General features: G+C 40.6%; 1 protein-coding gene across 12 annotated transcripts in view; it reads left to right on the top strand.

Annotated features, from left to right (window-relative positions):
* The window catches only part of LOC126471427 (homeotic protein female sterile-like), a 349,857-nt gene that overhangs the window by 213,357 nt on the left and 117,961 nt on the right, over positions 1 to 18,539 (top strand). For 7 of the 12 annotated variants that reach the window (XM_050099573.1, XM_050099574.1, XM_050099572.1 and 4 more), the window contains exon 15: positions 687 to 857. In XM_050099573.1, the coding sequence (XP_049955530.1) occupies positions 687 to 857 (171 nt within the window). The remainder of the gene's footprint in view (positions 1 to 686; positions 858 to 18,539) is intronic. The other 5 variants (XM_050099579.1, XM_050099580.1, XM_050099578.1 and 2 more) reach the window with 1 other exon arrangement.

Below are 18,539 nucleotides of genomic sequence, written 5' to 3'. Positions count from 1 at the left end.
GCTGCGTGGGAAGTCTTTCGACACCTGCTTCGCACCGGGCGACCTCCCACTCAACCACAGGTGCAAGCAGTAACTGGGTTGGCCACCGGTGAGGACCTATCGGAGGACTCAGACGTGCTGGACATCTGTTGGATCCCCTCGGCTGGCCCACAACAGTGGTGCCCATCCACTGCAGCCTCAAGCTGTGTAACCGAAGCCATCACACCCTGAAGCTGAGAGCGAAGTGTCAGCAACTCTGCTTGCATCTGCACACAACTATTGCAGTCCCTGTCCATACTAAGCACCATGGAAAACTAAACTATGCAGATAAACGGACTATCAGCACGTGCTGCGTAGGAACTGTGTCTAATAATATGCAGAGATTCAAATACCTAACTATTGAATCACTCGGGTGAAACTAAATAATTCGTCCCTGATTAGGAACTTGTAATATGTCACAAAAATCGGTTTACTTTCCGATGCAAATGAAAACACGAGAACTGTGCCTATTACATATTAAATTCACACACAGAAACTCTAGAAACTAATAAATAATAAAATTCATGTTAAACGAATAGCTATTAAATTCTAGGCGAATATCACATTATTTACTCATTTTGTGTAAATATTCACTTGATTGTAAGTTAATAATGTTTGAAGTGCCTAAGACAGTTTCCTAATTGCACTTTTTGTATTATGAATTGCAGGTGACAAATTGGGAAGAGTCGTTCATATTATCCAGTCCCGTGAGCCATCTTTGCGTGATTCCAATCCTGATGAGATAGAAATTGACTTTGAAACCCTAAAACCATCAACCCTGCGTGAGCTGGAATCATATGTTGCCTCTTGTCTGAGAAAAAAGCCACGTAAGCCATACTGTAAGTCACATTACTAACATCCTGCTATTTTGTGACATTCCCAGTACTAAATAATGTTTTAATGAATTCAATTTTTCATACCAATATTAGAGAGAGCCTTCATTTGCTTTAAATGTCATTATTGTACATTATAAACCAGCTCAGTTTCGTGGATACTGGATGTTATTATTTATAAGAGAATTACATATCATTCATTCACACTTAATACTGGGAATGTTGCATGACGTGTGTGGTTCTGCCATAGTGTTTCATTGCTATTTTTGCATGAGAGGTAAATGATAGGTAGTAGTAATTACTTTAAAAGCCTGTGTGTATGCTGATACCCAAAGGTACATCTGTGGATTTCCACAGTAATAAAAACATTGTGGCTAAAAACTGGAGGAAGTTGTAAATAGTAACAAAATTTCCATTTACTTATGTTACATATCATATATGTAAATGATTGCATGAAGCAATAACGAATGTTCGTTGGGTATTTTTGGAATAATTTTGCTTCTGTCCTTATCCTGTAGTTAAAAACTGCTTTACTTACACGTATTGACATTGTGTTGGCAAGATCTTAAGTTTTGCTCAATCTGGGAAACATGTTCCTGAAATCATCATTGGTCACTAGTTACCAGTGCTGTAAAAGGTGGGAACTTCCAGCTTCCCTCAGTTAGTACTTTGTTGTGTGTAAGCAACCAGCTAAAATATGCACCAAAGTTAAACATTGTTTAAACTGCATCAGTAAAATTAAGAACATGTTCTAAGTTTCATGTTAGGTGAAGCAAAGTGACTGTTCACTGATGTGCGAGATCAAGTTGAAATTGGTGATCTACAGAAGTTTCATCATTTTTTATGATAAGGAGAAGGCAACGATATAGTGGCTTGTTTTGTATGTTAACAGGTATATTCTCACACCACCCACATCTCTGTGACTTTAAATTTGATGCAATATATGAGGCTGGATAAAAGAATACAATAGTTTTTCAGTAATAGGAGAAATGGAAAACACAAGTGTACAGGTTTCAGCAAACAGAACATACTAATTTAGCCGTGGTGCATCCCCAACCATCAGAGTTCCAGCACCCAGACTGTGCTGCAGTGCCTTAAAAACTTTAATAACTATGGCTACATAAATATAATGGAAAATCCTGGGTGTAATACAAATATTGGAAGGACTAAATGAATGACAACATTACTATATAGCTGGACAACTTCCTTTTTTCAGAGCTAACTGATTTAGGGCAAAACAAACAAACAAACACATACACACACACACACACACACACACACACACACACACACACACACACACGTACTTGGCTTGTTGTTGCAGCTGAACCAGGTATGACTAAATTGTACCAGCAAATCAATTTAGTCCATATGTTTGGATGTGTCAGGTGGAGTTGAGGTGGTTAGAGGAGAAAGGTGGTGAGAATGGAGAACACACACTACTAATTCAAGCACTCTCACACAAACTGAAAATGAGGAATCCTTTATTATGCAATATTACGCTGATAAAAACTTTACTGAGGCTTAACCTACCTTTCATCCTGCTCCTAACTAAATCCTTACTGCACCAACTCCCAATCCCCCTCTGTATGGATCGTTCCCTGCAAAAGACTTGGGTGCAAGACTTGCCATATTAAACCCATCCAGCAAGTCCTATTCCAGCCCCATAACAGGCATGTGCCTCCTGTGAAACTAGCCAGATCATACTCGAGCTGTATTGTAACTTTCGCAGCCAACTGCCCACCAGAATGATTGGCCGCTGCTGAACTATGGCCAAGCACCCAGTAGTGGATCACACTAATGAGCACAATATAATATACTTAAGTGACTGCTTCTTCACAACTTGTGCCATCTGGATCTCCCTCACTTCCCTCCCAACCCTTCAAACTCCAGCTTCTCCGAATTACATAGATATGAATTGTTCCTTCAGAACATACTCCAATCTGCACTCCATCTGGCCTCAATCTCTGCTAGCTCCTGCCCATCCCACCCCTGCCCCCATATCCTCCACTTCATTCGGTCTACACTTACACCCTCCCCCTTCCCTCATTTTATCTCTCCCTCCCAATCTACTTCTGCACTTCATTATATACAACATGCAAGTCGCATTGCCCCTGCCAGGGCAAGCTGATTGCTGCCACATTGCTGTCACATTCCCTTGCTACCTTTCCCTCCCTGCCATTAGCCATTCCTCCCTCCCTCTCTCCCTCCTCTCGACTACTTCACCTGAAACAATCCCTTATCCCAGTTTAGCTGCCATACCAATAAAATGTAGTGAATTGACACACTGAAGCTGTGAGTAAGTGAATGTGCGTGTCTGTCTGTGTGTCAATGTAGTGGTGAAGAAGGAAAGTGTCTGAAAGCTTAGTAGTGTTTTCCATCTTGTTAATGTGCCTATTAACCACTCAACACGTCGACCATAATGGGAGTTGTTATCTTTGTTTCTTCCAAAATTAATCACTGTAGATTCAGATCAGAGACTATTGAATGTGGCTGCTTTATCCACACACACATTTATCTGTGTGTGTAGTGTTCCCAAAAATAAATATCCCAGCCACACAAAATATACTGAATGAATTTAGTTGGTTATACTGTCACCTATTTGTAGTTCATACGATTTTCCAAATTTGGACATTTTAAAACCTAGAAATAATTATTTAAATAAAAATAAATTTTTAGTATTACATTTTTATGTCAGAGTAAAAAGTTAAAAATAATTTCTCTTAGCCCAATACAGATAGTTTTGAAAATTCGCGATTGTGTTTTTAATAGCTATGAAAATGCTTCCAAGATTTATAACAAACAATATGAGGCACGTGCAAAAAACAATAGTTTGGAAGTGAACTAGTCCTGCATCAATTATGTATTGTATGCACCCCAAGTTTTTCATAATAAATCCCACAAGTATTTATATAGCTAATTAAAGTTCACAATTACAAATTTCCGGAACTATCTGTATTGGGCTTTATACTTTTTCAATCTGAAATAAAAAACATGTTACATGAAAAAGTTATTTTATTTAGATAATAATTTTCTTTCTTTTTTAGTGTTGTGGATGTGAAATTTTTCAGTTGATCTCAAACATTTTGATGGGATTACAACAGATACATGTGACAAATTTCAGGTTTATTTCAGTTTCTCTTCACGAGCCAAACAGCGTATTGCTTCCTGCTACATATGTCATAAGAAAAAACCGTGAAGGTAAAAGTTAGAGAGATTTAAGCTCACACAGGGGCTTACTTGCAACTGTTCTTCCCATGAACCATTTGCAACTTGAACAGGAAAGGGGGAAATGACAATGGCACACAAAGTACATTGCACCACACAGCAGACAAGCAAGTGAGTTATATTGCACTGCCATCCAGTTCTGTGCTGTGTTGAAAGTTTCAAGTCTTTAGCTCATGGGGAAGTTAATTTAAAATCAGTTGCAAAATTTGGATCAAATGGACAGATAGAGAACGAATTAATAAAAACATAATAAAGTGAGTCATGAATGTACCAAATTTGATTGATGTTGCTTCATACATCCCTGAGTAATGCTTTTATATCACTCCTTTTCATCCCCACCCTCCTCTGTAGGGGTGCTACAGGGTTCTTACTGCCACAGTAATTTTTTTCCAGGTTCTAAGTGATGTGTGTGCCGAGTTTTGTGAAAATTTGCTTCAGGCATTACAGAGGTTCACCTATAAATCAGATGAATTCTTGCAGACACTTTCTGCAGCAGGTAATTGACGCACTTAAAGCGTGTAGGTGCAGTGACACAAACTGCTAAGCACGGCTGTTGTATAGTGTCACCCCATTTTCATCCCACCTCCTCCCCTATTGCAGGTAGATGGTTCTTACCCCCACACAATTGCACTGTCATCCAGTTCTGAGCTGTGTTTAGAATTTCAAGTCTGTAGCTCATCGGGAACTTAATTTAGAATCGGTCGTCAAATTTGTAGCGAACAGACAGACAAGAAAGCATCCTAATAAAAAAGTGTTAAAATTATCCTGCTGCATATAAATTCATCAACAACTGGCACTTTATTTGGTATGTGGCACATTTGTGCTTCTGGCTCTCCATCTAGGCGGACATAGGACAAAGACAGAATAATGAAAGGAAAATGTATAGATACTGAAGGAAATAGCACTCAAAACCACAAATCAGAATGCATATACAGTGCAAAAATTGGAGATAATAATGGTGGTGGTGGTGGTGGTGGTGGTGGTGGTGGTGGTGGTGGTAATAATAATAATAATAATAATAATAATAAAGTAATTTTGTGCCTCTTCTCTCTCCTCTGATCCACCAAGTGCGGTGGCACAGTGGTTATGACATTGGACTCTCATTCGGCAGGGCCAGAGTTCAAATCCATGTCGCAGCCACCCAGATTCAGGTATTTGCAGGCTTTTACTGAAGGGTATTACCAGTTTCCTTCCCCTCCTTCCAAAATTTTAACTTGTTCTTTGTCTTGAGTGACCTCTTTGCTAACAAACTGAATTTTCCTCCTCCTCCTCCTCCTCCTCCTCCTCCTCCTCCTCTAACCCGGACTATGGATCTACTATACGATCCATTTAACACTGTGTGTAAATTGTGATTCATTCATCTCACACAGATGCTAATTATTTGATTAGAGGACAGGACACGTGTCAGAAAAAGGGAATACAGCTTCACTGATATAAAAAAGAAATCAGCTTTTAAACATTAATGTTCTATGCCCATCATTTTTTACTTGTCCTGTTTCAGTTTCTCTTCATTATGTGATGCAGAAACTGTTTTAAAATTTTCAAAATCTAGTATTTTTAATGTCGGCTTTGTGTGTGTGTGTGTGTGTGTGTGTGTGTGTGTGAGCGCGCGCGCGAGTGACCTCTGCAACAGTTACCCGTTCCAGCAGTTGGTAAGTAGACCTTGTCTCCAGTCAAAAACAGCGTTATCATTCTATTATTAATGTATAATTTGAGTCAGATTGGTTGACATTGCAGTTTTGCTGCTTCAAGGGAATGCATATATAATATCTGTACATTCTTATATGTAACTCCTCTGAATTCAGTGGAATCATGATAGTAACAAAACTGCTTCAAATAGTTTGAACTATTTTAATTCCTGGTAGGGCTTTACACAGTACTCTGGGGCCAGGGTACAGAAGGTTTTCTGAAGGGGTTTGTGAATATGTGTGTGTGTGTGTGTGTGTGTGTGTGTGTGTGTGTGTGTGTGTGTGTGTTTTGGGGGGGGGGGGGGGGGATCATTTTTCTTCAGCTCTACCTAATGTCATTGCTTAAAGTCTTCTTCTGTCACTGTTCTCAGAGCCTGAATACTTACAAGCATGGTAGTGTGCATGTAACTACATATATTATGTAAATTATGAAAGGAAAAAGTACTAAGACTCATTTGGAACAGTTAACATACATTGTATATTGATTAGCCATCATGTGTACGTGAACTGAGCACAGGACCCCGAGCTAGTGCAGCTCTCTTTCCTTTCCGGGCTGCATACCTTCCCTTCCTCTTCTCCTCTCTCTCTCTCTCTCTCTCTCTCTCTCTCTCTCTATTTATCTCTCTGGGACATGTTTTTTGCCTACGGCCAGAGACAGCCGCTTATGACTGTAAGACCTTGTTTCTCTTCTTTTCTCTCTATACTGAAAGGTCTCTGTCCTCACTTCGTCCTTCTCTTTTCCCTGATTCTTCTCTTAACCTCCTTCTCTGTTGCAGCATTTGAGATCTCTTCTTTCCTTTTCTTTGTTCCTCCTTTTCTCTTTCTTTCCTCCCTTTCTCTTTCTTTCCTCCCTGTGCATGTCTGAAGGCCAACCCGCGTGTTCCCACGCCTAGCCGTTGATGGGGTAACGCGTAATTCCCCGCTGCAGGTAGACAGGTAGGACACGTACGTACGCCCTGGTAGAGGCCAGGCCCAGGGAAGGGTGATTACCCGAGCTCAGCCAGTCGTGTTCCAGTACGGCCAAATGTGTTACAAGTGGCAGTGATGCCCGTGAGGTTGACTGTCCACCTCCATACCCTCATTGCATCAACTGTATGGGGGACCTCACTGCTTCCTCTAGAGATTGCCCTACCTTTGTAGATGAACACATTATTCAGGAAATCCGAGTGAACGAAAAGGTGCCCATCTTTGCTGCTCGTAAGTTATTTGCCAGTAGAAAGCTCACTGAGCTCCCAGCGGGTAAATATAGCACTGACCATGTCTCTTCTCGACCTAATAAGGAGGTAGCCACACAGACTTGCCATCTCACCTTTAGCGCCACAGTCGTCCAATCGGCCAGCCCAAAGATTGCCCGTTCAACCTCCCCACTATCACCTGCTCACTTTAAGCCTAAACCTTTGTCTGCTCCTGCTAAATCATGAGCCCAAAAATCGGACGCCCTGACTTCCTAAAAAGAGACTACTCCCATAGATTTTTTATGTACCCAGACCTCACAACCATCAACTCCTCTCTCTTCTAAAATCCTGCTTCCAAGAAGGCTCATAAGAAACAAAGTTCCTCTCCTTCTCCGCCGCGGTGTCTCTCTTCTACAGCGTCACCCAGCGGTAGCCGCCCTCAGCCATCTTCTGTGTTGGCGAGACACAGTGCTGGTGGCAAATCAACCAATTGATCACTGGCATCAGAAGCTGCCCCCGAACAACCTATGGATCAGGATCTTCTGCCTTTGGCTGAATGCCGTTCCACACCGTTGGCCACCGGCTCTCAGCGGTCGTTGAGTTGATAGCAACTGTGGTGAGATTTTTTCCCTTTCCTGTCCACCCTATGTCAATATTCATTGGAATATCCACAGAGTTTGCTCCAATCGGGATGAATTGTCAATCCTCGTACGATCCTACTCCCCAGTTGTCTTCTGTCTTCAGGAAACACAGCTACATCCCATGATCGCTCTGTTTTCCCTTATTTCCAATCAGTCAGGTTTGATCTGCCTTCTGTTGATGGCACTCCGGCACACGGGGGACTTAAGATTCTTCTCCATGATACTATCCATTAACATCTAACCCCTTTAAACAGTTCCTTCCAAGCTGTCTCTGTAAATCTTTCCCTTTCTGGATATACTTTCTCCCTTTGTACCATATACATTCCATCGGCCACTCCAATGGCAAGAGCCGATCTCCTTGGTCAGCTCCCACCCCCCTATATGCTGGTGGAGGACTTCAGTGCCCGCCACCCACTTTGGGGATCTCCGTGTCCTTGTCAGAGAGGCTCCCTATTGATTGACCTCTTCCACCGAGTGGATCTTGTATGCCTCGGGAACGTACATTTTTGTCTGCCTCCATGTCCACCTTCTCTCATGTGGTCCTTTCGGTTGGTACTGTTCTGCTAGCTCAGCGCTTTGAATGGTTCTCTCTTGCTGATACACACTCTAGTGACCATTTTCCATGTGTCCTTCGAGTACAGCCACAACTGCCATCTATGTACCCAAGACACTGCAAGTTTTCTCAAGCCGATTAGACACTTTTCTTCTCTCTCGCAACGTTTGACGACCGTCCATTTCCTAGCATCGACGATCAGGTCACTCATGCTACGGAAGTTATTCTTACAGGTGCGGAATATTCAATATATAGTACCTTCCCTTTGCCCCGGTGCCCCCCAATTCCTTGGTGGAACCAAGCGTGCCATGACACAGTATGTGCATGGAGACGTGCTCTTCACATTTTCCGCCGCCATCTGGCCAACCGTATCCGCTGTAAGCAGTTACATGTGTGATGCCATCGCATCATCCATGATAGCAAGAAGGCAAGCTGGGAATTCTTTATTAACCCCTTTAACACCTTCACTCCCTCATCTGTAGTTTGGAGTCGAATTCTACGGTTATCCGGCATGTCTAGTTTCTCCTCGATCTCTGGCCCAACTGTCGCGCAGGGTACCTTCGTGGGCCCAGTCGCAATTTCTAACTCATTGGGTCAACATTTTGCTGAGATTTCGAGCTCTTCAAATCACCGACCAGTTTTTCTCCCAAAGAAACGAGCAGCAAAAATGTCACCTCTTGCCTTCTCCTCTCAAAATTGTGGAAGCTGTAATACTGTCTTTTCTATGTGGGAACTCCAACACACACTCTCTTCGCCTTGCTCTTCCACTCCAGGACCGAATGGCATCCACGTGCAAATGTTGCTGCATTTATCATACCGTAGTCTGCGTTACCTCCTTCGCCTTTATAATCGAATTTGTACTGACAGTATCTTTTCCCAGAAGATGGCGGGAAGCTATCATCATTCCTGTTCCAAAACCCGGAAAGGACAAACATATCCCCTTTAGTTATCCCCCATCTCTCTCACGAGTAGTGTATGTAAGGTTGTGGAGCAGATGGTAAATTGATGTTTAGACTGGTGGCTGGAGTCCCGAAACCTTTTAACGCCTGGCAAATGCGGTTTCCGAAAGCATCGTTCTGCAGTTGACCATCTTGTTGTTCTCTCCACTTGTATCATGAACAATTTTCTCAGGAAACACGAAATGGTAGCTATATTTTTTGATCTGGGGAGGGTATACGATACCTGTTGGAGGACAGACATCCTCCACACACTGTTCTCTTGGGGCTTTCGAGATCGTCTACCCCTTTTCATTCATGAATTTATGACAGAGCGCACAGTTTAGGTGCGGGTGAACACTACTCTGTCCCACACTTTCTCCCAAGACAACGTGGTGCCCCAGGGCTCCATGCTATGTGTTGTACTGTTTGCCATTGCCATAAATCTGTTATGGACTGTCTCCTTCCCGATGTCTCGGGCTCCCTCTTTGTCAATGATTTCACAACCTACTACAGCTCTCAGTGGACCAGCCTCCTTGAACAACAGCTTCAAGGATTTATTGATCACCTCCACTTACGGAGCATCGAAACTGGCTTCAGATTTTCTCCCAGTAAGACCGTCTGTGTAAATTTTTGGCATTGCACGGAGTTTTATCCCCCTTTCCTACATCTAGGCCCTATCGACCTTCCGTTCATGGATGTCACAAAATTCTCGGGACTCAAGTTTGACAGGAAACTGTGCTGGTCATCCCACGTTTCATATCTTTTGACTCGCTGTCTGTAATCCCTCAACACCCTCAGTGTTCTGAGTGGTACCTCCTGGGGAGCGGACCGAGTGGTCCTCCTCCACCTATATTATGCCTTAGAGCGCTCGAAATTGGACTGTGGAAGCATAGTTTGCTCCTCTGCACAGCTGTCTATTCTTCAGCGTCTCGACTCTGCCACCACCATGGTTTGCGTTTAGCGTCTGGAGCTTACACCAGCGCTGTGGAGAGCCTTTACGCTGAGACTGCTGAACCTCTGCTGTCCAATCGGCACGCTGTCCTTCTGAGTCATTATGCTAGTCATCTGTCTTCCATGCCTGCTCATCTGACCCATGCCCTTTTTATCGACACCTCCTTGGATTTGGGGTATGCAGGCCACCCTTCCTGTCTATTACCACCAGGAGTTCGCTTCTGTCAACTGCTACAGTCTCTTTCCTTCCAATTTCCAGAAACTTTCTTGACAAATGGGAATACGGTGCCACCTTGGCTTTGCCCCCGGACCTGCCTTCTCTCTGACCTTTGCCAGAGCTTCCCACCTCATTGTCGGGAGGAAGTAATTTTAACTAGACTCCGGATAGGGCACTGTCTTCTTTGCCATTGACATCTTTTAAGTGTCGGTCCTGCCCCACTTTGTCCCCACTGGTCTCAACTGTTGATGGTGAGACACCGTTTACTTCAGTGCCCCTATTTTAATCCGCTGCGTGCCTGTTTACAGCTGTCACCTTGACATTCGTTATTCGAAGCTCTTTTTTCTGGGAAAACAACCTACCTTCAATAGCAGTTTTCTAAGATTTCTTTCTGTTTTTAGTTTCCCTCCTCTTTAAGTTTTGCTCCCATTTGCTGCGCATTTGAAATTCGTTTTTTTACACTTCACCAAGCCACAGAATGGATGCTAATGTCCGTAGCAGTTTTGTGTAACTACATATATTATATAAATTATGAAGGGAAAAAGTACTAAGACACATCTGGAACAGTTAACATGCTTTGTGTATTGATCAACCATCATGCGTGCATGAACTGATCACTGGACCTCACATTTTGTCACTTACATTAGGTGAGCACTTGCACCCATCTTGGTGAAATTGTGAGACCATATTCCTGCCTTACATGTGTGGTAAATAGGTAACCTGAAAACATACGTGTATTAACATCTTCATGCTTCAAGTCTTTGCCTTTCATCATAAATGCCAGAGGATTAACTGCCTGCTGTTCTTCTTGCAAAACTGAATCCATTTCAGTTCCACATAATGAAAATTCTTTTGTTCAGTGAAGTATCTCATTTAATGATCCCTGACCAGTAAATACAACTGTGTGAATAAAAATCCTATGTCAAGATCGCAAATTTTCTTTGTTTATTACCAGTATCGGCTCATCTTCAGATAAATGTAGTTCAGTGTGTGAAAATTAATACACATTGTCATATCCTTTGAGCTAAGTTGCCTTTTAATGAAAAATTTCAGTTGCTTATGTAAATTGACAACATTAATCACTAATCAATTTACATAACCAATTAAATTTCTCATTTTAGGGCAACTTAACTCTAAAGAATGTGACAATGTGTGGTAATTGTCACACTCTGAACAATATTTTAGATTGATCTGAAGATGGCCCATCAGTGAGTGAAACCGGAAATCAATAAAGAAAATTTGCGATCTTGATGTAGAAGTTTTGTTCACACGTGTTTTAAATCAACAGATTGCGTATCTCCCCCCATTGACAATTTCAAAGAGTAATGTAAATAGAACTATGCTCTCCAGTTTTGTCGATAACCATTAGTAAAGTCATGATGTTGAACTCACTTGATTACATTAGCTTGTTATTTGTACTTCTCATTTATCGTATGAATATAAAGTTATCTTATGTTTCTTTTACCCATGGTTCGTACATGGAATAATTTTATTTTGTGTGTCTTGGACATGAAGCAATCCTTGAGTTTTGAATAGTCAGTAGCTGCCAGTTCTGACAAATTCTCAGGGAATTATTCATTTGGCTCTACCAACTTGGAATGGACATTTTACCTTTGCATTCACATCACAGCTATTAAGAATTTTTAAGTATACTGAACTGTTAATAACTTCGTTCAAAATTATACACCACTAAGAGTAACAAACAGCTGAATTTTCAGTCATTAGTTTGGCTTTGTATCTTCGTAAATAATACCTGCCCTTTTGTTAGATAGTATTTTCACAGTCATTTTTGCTGTTCTCCATGAACATCTTCAGGATGATATTGTATTACTTCTTGCTTTGCTTCAGAATGTACTCAGCACAAATATTGTACTACATCTTTTCCATAAGAATATTTTTAATTACTTTCATCCTTTTTTGTATAAGTTCAGTTTTGTTTACTCTCACTGGAAAACTTAGCACTTTGGCCATTATAATATTTTCTGAGTCAGACCTGTAACAAGTTCTTTACCACACAAGCTCATATCACTACCACAGTCCTTTGATGAGGAAATAGGCATTTCTTCCCAGATCCCGTGTCCAGCCGAGCTTATGCTCCATATCTAACCCCATTTCCAACTGAATGTTAATCCTTATTAGGAAATGACCTGCCATTAGTTATTTTGTAGACCCAGGGCCTTGATCAGTTATATATTAGACTGCAATCATTTTACACAGAAATCCTTGCACTTAGTACACAGTGTCTCCCATTTATCTTGTCTACCCTAAATAACTGTTTGTCCAGATACAAATTACAAAACGTTTCAAGCAAATGTTCTTTAGCCATCAGGGGGAAGTCACCAAAGTGGCGTCAAATCGAAAGACTTGCATCTGGCGAACAGTCTACCCGACGGGAAGCCCTAGTCACACGACATTTACATTAAGGGGGAAATCAATCAGCATGATTGCCTCCTTTGTAGCTTTGTTTTTTACAAAGGTATAAGCAGCAGTATGACTTTTTAAGATGGCACCCTGTATTTTGTTTAGGTAAATCATTTCGTCTCCTAAAGACCTATTCAGAAATGTATCACAGTGTACCATTCACTGAAACACAAAATTATTAATTGCATAACACAACATTGAATTTGAGCCCGGGGTCAAAAACTCGTCCACTTGCTGGAGTTGTCAGAACACAAATGAAAACCAAGTAAAAACATAACACAAAATTGACTTTGACTCTCCTGTACCATTGCCCAGGAGTAGAACATTCAAAGGTACTCTAAGTGGTGACCCTGGACACTGATACACTGGTGCACTTGTTGAATGAAAGAATTATTTATTGCTTCCAGTGTTGCCTACTGAAGGGAATTACAAGCAAGCACAATACGTTCCTGCATGTCCTCTGGAGTTGTTGGAATATCGCGATAGACAACGTCTTTAATGTGTCCCCAAAGAAAAAAGTTGGGAGGATTTAAATTAGGAGACCCAGCAGGCCAAGTAACTGTTCCTCCTCGACCAATCCATCTGGCAGGATACCTTCAGTTCAGAACATGAAGTGCACGCAAGGCATTATGTGCTGGACATCCATTGTGTTAATACCACATAAGCAATCTGGTTCTTAGCAGCACTTCATCCAGAAGGGGAGGAAGAATTCGTCTGAGGAATTTGACATACGCTGTGCCGTTCAGACTACCATTAATGAAATAAGGGCCAATAATTGTAGACCAGGCATGCCACACCAGATGTTAACTCTCCATTGACACTGATATTCCACCTGTCTAAGCCATCATGGGTTGTTGCTGGACCAATAATGCATGTTCCTTGTATTTACCTGTCCTTCGTTTGAGAAGCAGCATTAATCAGTAAATAGAACATTGGAGAAGAAGTTCAGGTTGGCGAGGATTTGCTGCTGTGCCCACTGACAGAACTGTACACGATTCTGGAAATCGTTCCCATGCAATTGTTGATGTAGGTGTACATAGTAAGGATGGAACTGGCGACTTGTAGGAATACGATGTACACTGGTTTTAGGAATGTCAATCTCGTGTTCAAGCTGTTGTGTGCTCACATGTGGATTCATAGCAACGGAAGTGAGAAAAGTAACGTCGGCAGCTTCGTCTATGCGAGTGCTATGACAATTGCGTTGTTGTGCGTTGAAACTTCCCATTTCCTGAAGTGTCATAACAAGATGAGAAAACGTCTGTTGGGAAGGTGAATTCTTGTTGGAATATTGCTCTCTCTACAGTTCCGCTGCCTGCGTAGAATTTTGCATACCTTCAACAACAACAATAAAATAAACGTTATGTTGATGCACTTTGTAGGAAGGACAGCCTTTCTGTATGCCTACTTTACACAACAGTATTTAAAAGGACTAAACTACTGTATTAAATGTACCCCTAAATAAGAAAACAGTATTGCAGTTACTGTTCTGCTAACTTACATTCCCAATAGGTGAGTAGCATTTCTACCTTCTCTTCATTGGTGTACATTCTACTCACACAACTCTTCATCTGACGATGGTTGACGGAATGATGGCTTTGTATTCTACTTGTGTCAGCACGTGGATGTGTTCCGTTACCCCGAGTACCTGCACTAAGTGCTGGGAGCGTCAATGTCAGTGTAGTGTTATGTAATTAATAACGTTGTGTTTCAGTGAGTGGTGTAGAATGGTAAACTGTGACACATTTTTGAATAGGTCTTTAGGAGAGGAAATGAATTATTGAATAAAAAATGCAGGGTGCCATTTAAAAAAAAAAAGTCATACCACTGTTCATATCTTTGTAAAAAAAAAAAAAAAAAAAAAAAAAGCTGCAATGAAGGCAATTGACCCCCTGACAGCTAAAGAACATTTGCTTGAAACATTTTCTAATTTGCATGTGGACAAACAGCTATTTAGGGTGGTCAAGATAAATGGGACATCCTGTATACAGTGTGTGACAGAAAATGTGAAGCACCCAGAAGACATGGTTGGACGTCAGTGTAACTTCTTATGTGTACGCACCATCAGTGGGTATGATGCACAAAGCCCATTGTAACCAATTCACCTCTGCACATGTCATCTGAGAACAAGTAAGGGACTCGCTGCAACATCTGTGTCATATCACGCCATTGGTCAGAGACTGGCAGCAGCCAGACTAGGAACTGCCACTGCATGTGTACACTGCCATTAACACTGTAACGAATGGCTGCATTTGAAGTGATGCCATGACTGGGAGTAATGGACTATAGATGAATGGCATTGCATCACGTTTAGTGATAAATCACAGTTAGGTGCTACCCTAAATGACCATTTTTCGAGTATGGCAGTGACCTGGGGAGAGATCCCATTCTTCCATTGATATGGAGAGGCACAACGAGTGATGTTGCTCCTTGTCTTATGGTGTGGGTAGCCATCAGGAGGGATATCGGGTCATGTCTGGTAGTGATTGAAGGAACTCTTGATGGCATAACAGTATGTCATGGACATTCTGAGTCTTCGTGTGTTACCTATTGTGCAACAGTATTGTGGTGCCATTTATCAACAGGACATTACTAATTCGCACATGGCATGCGTCTGTAAGCTGGCAGCATGTTGTTGAGGTACTACTGTGGCCAGCAAGATTCTCAGATCTATCTCCGGTAGAAGATGTGGGACCAAGTCTGATATCAACTCTTTCCCAGTGCCAGTATCCAAAATAGCAAGAACCAGCTTGCCTAAGGAGAGGATATAACAGCTTCATAAGTGAATCGGTGCGTGCCTCCAGGCTAGAGGGGATGCAGCATCTCTCTGATAGTTGGGCTTGTAGTGCCAGTTTTTTTTTAATCAAGGAAATAACATCACATACCCTCTCATCCCATGAAGTTTCATTTTGTTTCCTCCTTCCCTTCTGGGTGCTCCATGTTTTTTGTCAAGCAGTGTGCACTTGTACTTCCCATGACAAATAGCAATGAAATTATAAACAGACAGTTTTATATGGTGTACTTCTCTCTTCAGTATTAAATAAGGTTTATCTTATATATTGACAATTTTGGTGTAACTTTCAGTTATATGGTGCTATACCTGTGTGTCAGTCAACCAAAACACTCAGTCTTGGTGCATTTACTAATATATGTTACTGAACAAATTTTTTTTTTTTTTTTTAATAAGGCCAGGTATGATGCCATAATGGCTTTGATTAAGTCTGGTTTTACTTAATTCTCATTAGCACTTTCCTGATACTTCTGAATGACATTTTTTTTGGTCTGTTAAATGTTTTCTCTACATGTTGTGCCTGAGTACTCCCAAACATTGTGTAAAATAGATTCCATCCATTTTCATGTTATGATTGTGGTAATTTCTGCATTACCTTCACTTTCTTACATTCAGATGTTAGTTCTGTGGCTCAATAATTTGTTCCCCCCTCTCCCTCCAATTCCTGAATTTTTTTTTTTTCTAATTTTATTAGTATCATTTGCAAAATGACAACAGGATGAACATGTCTCTGTCAGGCAGTGAAAGATTTTTGATGTGTAATAAATGAACTTTTTTTATGTAGTTTCCCCTTAACGTCAGTGCACTTACGTCTGAAGCTGTTCCAATGAGTAGTTTCTTTCCCTAAACTGTTGCTCTGGAGAGTATTCAAAATATGTGTGTATGATTGTGATAACATCTTCATTGCACTTCAAACATTTTCCATCCACAAGTATTCATGTGTGTGTGGGGTGTAGGGTAGAAGTCAGTGGGGCAAAATCTGGAGACTAAGATGAATGTTACAGTAATGTGTACTCCAGTTTGCTCATTATGAAACCATTTTTTGTTGGGAGCTGTATTCTCTTGATGAAATTTTTTTATTGTTTTGTTAAACAGGCCTGTTCTTGAGTTTATTTTACTGTTAACAAGGTGATCAATAAGAACATCATGTTTTGCATTCGGTACTGTTACACCTGGCAGTTGTTGTGATTGGGGGAGAGGGGGGGGGTGACGTTGATAGTGTAATTTCACCCCACTTTACTGTGATAATAAATTTTGCAAGTTCTCCACTTTATCGCACACACTATGATTCTGCGGCATTAAGAATTGTTCATAATATCAATTTTAATAAAGTCATTGAGGGGAGAGAGTCATGAACTAAAGAATATTGAATATCAAAGTGATGTTAGAGCTGAAAATTGTTCTCTCATTACTGTAAACATATTAACCTGATGATGCAGTCATTCTGTGGAAAATTTCACTGATGTAACAACATATTCTGGAAGCAACTTTGACACGTTTTTTGCTATTCATCTTCTGTAGAAACATTGCTTCGAGGTGATACTCTTTTTGGCCTGACAATCCGAGAAGATTTCACTTTTATTAATACACAGTGTTTGTGTCACTTACCAGAGAGAATTGCAACTTGCTAGCTCTTAAAGTTTTTTGTGATCACTATTTGCGGTATGTACACAGATTAGATTTTTCACATTTTTGTGCCTGTGTTCCGGAATTTTTGAACAGTTTTCTTCGAAGTAATTTTCAGTCAGCAGATACTAACTCATAACCATACCTTCCATTTTTCTACTCATATTGTTAAGGCAGTTTGTGTCTGGCAGGTTTTTGTGTTTTTCCGTTGGCTCAATTCAACCCATCTCATTTTTCACCTATACCAGTGAGTGAATGACTGCTTCATAAAATCTGTGTTGCCATATTGTCATCGATGTACTAGAGGACTATACTGTAATTATACCTGATATTCTTGTAGTTATAGTAATCATAAGAACTTTCATTCAGTTTCACAAGGAGCTACCAATAGTATAGGATTTTATCCAGTGTCCCAGAGCAAGTTGTATTTCTTAATTAAAATATAGAAACCGTTCATATTAAAATTTTTATGTGTGGATCTTGATAACCTCGTTTGCTTCAGTGTGGTGATATATATTTTCCTCTTAACATTCACATATTTGGTGTCTGTAATCAAACTGACATCATTTGGAAACATAAATAGTGGTTCCTGAACGATAATAGTATATCATGAACTCTTAAATTTCCACCTGTTAATGCAGTATTATATCTTTGAAATGAAGGTATAGTCTCCCACAAGTCACAAAAGTTTACGACAGTACTGTTATTATGGTATTCTGAATCATCTTCATATTGATTGTGATGGTATATTGCTTTTATTTGTCAGTCATTTTATTTTCTGATAGTGTGAATAAATATCGTAGAACACTGCCAAAAATCAGTTGCTGTTCTTGAAGATTCATTTTAATCCATTACTAATTTTGGATATTATTGTCCATTCTCAGATAAATAGTTATATTTAATTTGTAGATTCCTTTGTATTTCTGTATCAAATTTACCTGGTTTAACATCTGTATTGGTAATTAGATACAAGCATTCACAGTATTTGATGTGCTATATACAGGTTGAATCTCCTAAAACTTTAACCACAAATATTGCAGGAAAGGAAAGTGCTTTTGTGTGGTTTTCACTGAATGGCTTCATACTCAGGGGGGCTTGTATTGTCAGGCAACCAACAGATTGTAAAGATACTTGCAAAGTGTATTTTGGTGCAAACATACACTTTTTAAATGAGTCTCTGCCTTTCGACATTAACAAATTAAAAGTAGTATAAATTAGAATGGCAGTGATGTTTAGGGCAGTATTCTAGTGAGAGTCTTTTATGAGATAACATACTTTGAAAAGTTCCCACACTGACACTTCTACAGCACTTGTGGTAGCACACACTGAATAATATCAGAAGTACATACCCTAGTTATGTGGATTCTTACCAGTAATGAGACAGTTGACCATGACAGGTTGTGGTCAAAATGACCACTGGCAGCAGCTATATACACTTCCAGTCTGATACGGAATGACTGCT

Source organism: Schistocerca serialis, chromosome 3 (genome assembly GCF_023864345.2).
Source record: "Schistocerca serialis cubense isolate TAMUIC-IGC-003099 chromosome 3, iqSchSeri2.2, whole genome shotgun sequence".
Lineage (NCBI taxonomy): Eukaryota > Metazoa > Arthropoda > Insecta > Orthoptera > Acrididae > Schistocerca > Schistocerca serialis.
The sequence above is the reverse complement of the archived record's forward strand: the minus strand, read 5'-3'. Positions and strand labels throughout refer to the sequence as shown.